Source organism: Cystoisospora suis, assembly GCF_002600585.1.
Source record: "Cystoisospora suis strain Wien I chromosome Unknown contig_4794, whole genome shotgun sequence".
Lineage (NCBI taxonomy): Eukaryota > Apicomplexa > Conoidasida > Eucoccidiorida > Sarcocystidae > Cystoisospora > Cystoisospora suis.
In genome coordinates this window covers 11,522-17,715 of record NW_027157586.1, presented here as the reverse complement: position 1 = coordinate 17,715, position 6,194 = coordinate 11,522, and the positions used below count along the sequence as shown (strand labels likewise).

The following is a 6,194-nucleotide window of genomic DNA, read 5'->3' as shown; positions in this document are numbered from 1 at the left end:
TGCTGCGGAACGACAACAGTCAACATGGGGAACATTGCTATCACCCTGATCGTCATTTTGCTGCAACTATTCTCGGTTATCCGCCATGCCAGTGGACAGGGGTTTTTCGGTACTAAAGTTCTCACCATCTCGCAGTGCATGACCCTGAATTGGTACCTCGCTTTAGGGACACTTGTCACAAATATTGCACAAGCAGCAGCACAGCAAGCTCAACAGCAGCAGCAGCTGCTTGCTGAAGCAGCCGCCCAGCCACCCATGCCCTCTGTGGCAGAGCAAGAAAGAATCCAGGTAATTCATACTTTACCGCGAAATGACGACGGCCGCCACCACCGTTGATGCCAGGCAATTCAAAGGGCAAAAATGAACCAAGTATCGGCGGCAGGTTGGCACACTTGTTTGCGACGACATCAGGGGCAGCACACGACAGAACGGCTGCAGAGGCACAGGCGGCTGCCAAGGATGTGTCTGAGTAAGCTTTGTCAGCTAGGCCACGCTGAGGAGATCCCTCCTTATTTTGCCTGCAGCACGTACAAGCAGCTTGAACAAGATTTGGCGATGCCATTAGCTCAGAAAACCTCACATCTGAAGGCTGAGAGGCTGCAGCTTATGCGCCGAATCTCCTCATTGACTAGGGAGGTCCGGTCTGCCTACGATAAACTCCATCCAGGTCAGGAAATGACTCAAGGACACAACGGCATCGTTCATTGTGCATTCCCGTTCATCGCCAGATATGGTCGATAGACCTCTGATTATAGTGGCGAAGACGGCTGACGATGACATGCGTGCCGTGGCGAACCGAATAGATGCCCAAGGTATTGATTTCCTCGTGTTGCAGAGGAAAAATCGAGTATCGCGACTCTTTTTCAGGATCCCTGGATGACCTACAGGGAATCTTATCGCCTTGTGCAGAGTTCCACAATGAGAGAGAGGCACAAAAGAAAGAACTTGAGTAAGGCTGCTCCCTACCGCTACATACCTCGATGGCACCCCTTAGTGATATCCTGCCGGTCAAACCTCCAGAGTGGTACAGAGCATGAACAACCTTGACGAAGAGGCTCGCGCTTTGAGCCGAATGTCGCCGGAGGAACGCCTGACTTACGGTACTGGTGCCTGCAAACTGACCCCGTGTAGCTCACTGTTGACCTTGCCTCAATCAGATCGAAATATGTCCGAAGAGTACGGCTACAAGAAGGAGCAGCTCGCTAGAGATGTGAAGCGTGCTGGTAAGTGCTGCGCCCCCACTGGTTGCTCGGAGGCCCTCACGGTGGTGCTGGCAGAGAGACAAGCAGGAATATATCGGCCCACTGTACTCGGCACTGCAATTTCCGGCGTACTCGGGGGTCTGCAGGCTGGAACCCCGTTCCCCACTGGGAGGCCACCTGTTTAAATATGAAATGCAAACCGTCTGTGACGAAAAACCAGATTCTCTGCGACTTTTGTGTCACACTCGTGTTCGACCGCTCAAGAGCGTGGTACCGCCCCTTGCCCGTTGGGTACAGAGGAAAGACAATGCACGGTGATGCACCGTCCTGCCTCAAACACGTATGGGAATGCTTCTTCGCAGACGCCTTGACGACCCACCAGACAGCCGCATGCACCTGGTATCGCCAGTGAACCGGGAGCTGGGCTCTGCGCCCACTACGGCGAGCCTCGGGCTTGAGTGCGAAAGCCTCTGAGCCTTATGTGGACGCTCCGGTCTTTCCAGCTGGTGACGCAGCCAGATCATGCAACACAAATGCCACTAGAAGACTGCCACACGAAACGCATACTTGTGTGTGCGCAGAAATCCCCGACGCCACACGGGTCCATCCACAAAAGTGATTCAACGCCGCCAGTCCCGCAAAAAACCAAGCTGGTCGAGAGGATCACCGATAATCTGTCTTGACTGGACCAGATATAGTCTCTAACCAGCCCTGCTCGCAGCAGTCCTTTATGCGGTCACTTGCGCCAAGCGGCTGGTCCTTTGTCCTCCGAGACACCATGTTTTTCGTTTCTCACCCGACGACGTAGACCGTGCGCAAGGAACTTAGAATCAAACAGATTCCGAAGTCGAAAAACGCCTCGCATACAGCCCTTCTCTCGCCATCCACCCTCTTACCACTTCGATGACACACTGTTTTAGCCATGAGCAAAAACACACACATAGATACACACAGTCGTGTCCAGCTCCGGAAGGGCTCCTACCACACCGGAACCCACTGGTCTTGACGGGAGTGACCCGTGGCACGCAGTCGCTGCAGCGCATTACCGAGGCTTCGTCGCGTCATCATGAACAACACTATTTTTGAGCAACGTTCTGGGTGAGGCCTTACCCCGGGATCAATCTTGCCGTACAAAGTACTCCTCAGCTGAGCACCCAGTAGCGGAATCAGGCCGTCTGCGTACGAGTGGCACAGCGATTCGAACCCATCTCGGGAATGAAGACAGGATTCCTTCGACCTCTGCCCCAGAGCTCTGAGAGTTGCTGCCCCGGCGAGGAGAGCTTCACTGAGCAGTGCAAAAATCGACGGTGCAACGCGATGAAGAGGGAAGTCCAGAAATAAGTTTAGAACGGACAGGAGGCTGTTATAAAATTTGCACAGGGGAGGATGCTGTAACAGTAAGAACCTGCACCGAGATCCTTTTTCGCTATCAGTTGTAGCCGATTCATCGGACGAGTCTAAGGAGACTGCTTTTTCCGCCGCTTTCGCAAGGTTGTCGGCCATCCGAGGTGAGCCCCAACTGTAGAGTGTCATGTCCTGAGGGGCAACTGACAGAAAGACCAACCGCTCATCTGCGCCCACCAGAGCGGACTCGTTCAGGATGACTGAAGTACTCCCCCGAAAGTACTTACTCAGCCCGGTGCTCACCTGCCGAAAGTCGCGTACCGCAGCCTGCACGCACCGGGCTGCAACAGAAAGGAGACACCGCCCGAACAGGCCCGTCACTGCCGGAAGGAAGTATGCTCCCACACGGCGCATACTGCACGCGGCATGGCGCGCCTGTCGATACAACAAACAGAGACCGGAAGGGTCAAGGCACAGTGCGACCTCTGCCACCGAAATCTGTTGGTTTTCAGAAGGCCGAGGGTTCTCCGAAGAACCGCTGGGTAACACATCTTCGCACGGACGCCGCTCCACGCGAGAAGTATCCACTGCGGCTGTAGCTCCCTGCACGACGAAGTGCAGTTGGCGTTCGAGTAAACAAAGGAACCACCGCAGCTGAACTTGTAGCCACGCCCCAACAAACTCGTCAGCCTCTCCAAAAATGGCCCTGCAAGAAGCACCCAGCGAACGACTTGACTGACGCATGTAAGGAGCCTGCTGGCGCCGCCTAATTGAGAACAGAGTGCGACAGCCTCGCACACAACTCGCCTGTACTGCGTGACAACTTCGAGTATGGCGCCATTCAGTAACGCGATGGCAGCGGCGATCGGCCTGAAAGAAACCGCAACACAGGCATGTGAATACATGAGATTTGTAGGCATGAGATAATTCTGGCGTTATGAGTAGCAGCTCTTCGATGAAACCGTCAGCAAATGAAACTACGAAGCACCCTGGGGAAAGTTACTTTGTCCAGTACATGAAAAACTTCTCCACTAAGGCAAATACCCACCTGGAGTTAAGGCTCGCACACTGGGCTTCGATTACTCGTTTCGAGGCCATAACAGAACCTCCCCGGCGACGAACAAATTCCTGTCTCAAGAGTGTCTCCGGCGTGGGAGCAATTCGCCGGAGGTGCCTGAACAGGACGGAAAGGAAAGGTTCCTCATCGCGCCGGTTCCGCTACGATGAGACGAAAGGGAGACACTATGTGAGGCAAATCTTGCTCACCCTAACACCCTGACGATATGGGAGAAGCTAGAAGACGAGCTCAGGTCTTGAAGTAAGGCCTCCTGGCACACCCTTCGCTCCTGTTCCACCTGAAGTAGCCGATCAGAATGCAAGCGGAAACCGTCGTTAGTGAAGGCAGTGATACCGGCTTTTGACAGGCTGTACGAAGGCCCTCCAATCGAGAAATCGACTTGACCTGTAATGCGATATTTTGTAGCAACGGGGCCTCTCCTCGACAGCGAGCAGACAGAGACGACAGTTGCTGCACAAACGGACAGCGCCCCGCGAGTGGCCCCACATGTGTCAAGATAACAGCCAGACAAATAACGGAAAGAGCCATCAGGTGGGTCAAATAACAGCAACCAACGCCTGGGGAGCCGATAGAGGCAACAAAGCGATCTGACTGAGACACGAGCTTCCGCGCTTACCTTTCGAGCAAAAAGTATAAGGTCCAGTGCCTCACTGTACAGTCCGCTATTGCAGCTGTTCCTTATCACACCAGGAAGGCCGGCAAGCTACGAAAGCAACAACGAATCACATGGGATGCATACACCTCATGACCAAACGGCGCGGAAACCAAAGTAGAAGCTCCGAGTGCCGACGTGAACGCAACAGATGAGCCCGCGTTACCTCAGCAACATCCGCTTGCATCGCGAGGAATAGCTGCAGAGCAGCCTGCTGGCTGGATGAACGCCCGCTCGCGCCCATGAAGGCCTGAAAGCGTGACAGATAGTCTCAAGACCTGACGTTGTGTCTGAACGGTGAGGACCTCCCCCTATAGACGAGCGGCCATGCGCCGACGGAGAAACGACTGAAATCCGGCACCCTCTGAAGTGTATACCCGCGTCGAGGACTGACCTACACGGAGCCTCAACCAACCTGGGGTACGACAGAAAGTTCGAGCCGGACGGATGACATACTGAATCTGGTGTCAACTGTCTTACAGATCGTCGAGGTCCTCGAGCTGGTCCATTACCTGAATGTCTTCCTTAAGGAGTTTTATGGATCCATGTACCGCTGCGAGCGCCCTAGATGACTCTGAGACCTAAAACGGCACACGGAGATTAAGGACACCATGCAGACACTACGACCCCTACAGCGACCCTGTGGTGCGACATACTTGTCTGGAAAACCTAAGGAATTGGGCAAGACAAAAGGGAGAAATGTCTCACATTGCGTTCGGCAAGAATCAGATAGCGAGATGACGAGAGCATAGGACCGCAGTTGTCAGCCATGACGCGCTCCAGTGACGCTTGCACATCGTCGAGAGTGAGCTGTAGTACGGCCTGCAGGGACCGTCACCGTACAAAAAAACACAGGAAGTTGAGAGAGAGAGCATCGTGGTTGACCTTAAGGATGCCCCAGCCCTCCTCTACAAGCCACATTTACCGGTTCCCTCGCCAGGCGAACAAAGCTCAGCTGCACGGAGTTCCGCAGCATCTTGCGTCGATGCAGGAGTTCTACGCAAGGAACACCTTGCCCCCGTCACGGCGGAACCCGTCAGTGTATGCGTGAATGCCCAGAAGAGAAGAGGAGAGATCCGTAACGCATCGAGCAGCTTGTGCCGGACGACGTGCGGACTCTGTCAGAAGGCAAATGCGCGACCCTAAAGCGCTCATGGTGGACGAGCAAACGGAGCAAGAGCTCGGGCTGCGGCGGTGAGCCTGTCAGGGGCCTCGCGACGGGAGTGGTCACTGGAAGTGAAAGAGGCGCAACGCAACACAAAAGATCCGCTGTTACCCGGCAGCAAGCTGTGCCGTAATGTAGCATGCAGCGCAGTGCCTCGTCACGGCCCGCATGCGGCACCGCGGGAGAAGCAGATGAGGTGTCAGACACCAATCCTCCGACCCAGGTCTGTCGCGCTTCTGATTTTGTGCGTCGTCGCTTGCTGTCGGAACTGAGATGACCGACCGTTCCTGCGTGCGTCGCTTAGTCTGGGCAATCACGTGTGCTGATCCTGCTAATTTGCTGCCACTCCTGCCGCTCCTGGGCGCAGTATCTGCCTCACTCAGAAAGCCTGCCGGCGTCCGGGTGGCCGTCCACAAGGTGGCTGGTACCAGTGTCCCTCCGCTTGTCCGTCATGGGCTCATCCCCATCTGTTTTCAGTTCTCACCTGCCAGACTCAGGCGGGTCTCCTTCCGGCTGTCCCAGCACAACCAATGCTACCGGGAAAAAAGTGTGTTGCGTCTGCAAAGCAACGAAGGCTGCTCGAGACGAGTGTATAGTTTTGAACGGCGAAGACAACTGCGTGGCGTTCATAGAGGCTCACAAGCAGTGTCTGCGAAGTGAAGGATTTGAAGTACAGTGATCCGAAGCCCACGGGATTCATCTTGTCAGTGTCTTCGTGTTGCAAGGCAGCGACGTAACCAGTGTCCGGCATGA

General features: G+C 54.9%; 3 protein-coding genes across 3 annotated transcripts; 2 read left to right on the top strand and 1 right to left on the bottom strand.

The window, feature by feature from the left end:
* Window positions 1-99: 99 nt before the first annotated feature.
* CSUI_008528 (uncharacterized protein) lies at window positions 100-1,387 on the top strand (the record flags this gene model as incomplete). The annotated part of the gene is given in 5 exon segments (XM_068068657.1): window positions 100-288; window positions 343-667; window positions 729-812; window positions 836-1,007; window positions 1,021-1,387. The coding sequence occupies 5 exon segments, from the start codon at window positions 139-141 to the stop codon at window positions 1,385-1,387; spliced, it is 1,098 nt and encodes a 365-aa protein (XP_067919373.1). The 5' UTR covers window positions 100-138.
* Window positions 1,388-2,067: 680 nt separating this feature from the next.
* CSUI_008527 (oligomeric component protein) lies at window positions 2,068-5,548 on the bottom strand (the record flags this gene model as incomplete). The annotated part of the gene is made up of 11 exons (XM_068068656.1): window positions 5,202-5,548; window positions 4,985-5,098; window positions 4,789-4,857; window positions 4,443-4,526; window positions 4,241-4,327; window positions 4,009-4,074; window positions 3,813-3,901; window positions 3,591-3,720; window positions 2,850-3,416; window positions 2,313-2,738; window positions 2,068-2,113 (listed from the first exon to the last, which is right to left on the bottom strand). Coding segments are annotated over exons 1-11 (1,728 nt in total), but the record flags the coding sequence as incomplete, so codon positions are not given.
* Window positions 5,549-5,659: 111 nt separating this feature from the next.
* CSUI_008526 (uncharacterized protein) lies at window positions 5,660-6,135 on the top strand. The gene has a single exon (XM_068068655.1). It carries the CDS (start codon window positions 5,715-5,717, stop codon window positions 6,099-6,101), a length of 387 nt encoding a protein of 128 aa, XP_067919371.1. The 5' UTR covers window positions 5,660-5,714; the 3' UTR covers window positions 6,102-6,135.
* The last annotated feature ends 59 nt before the right edge of the window (window positions 6,136-6,194 follow it).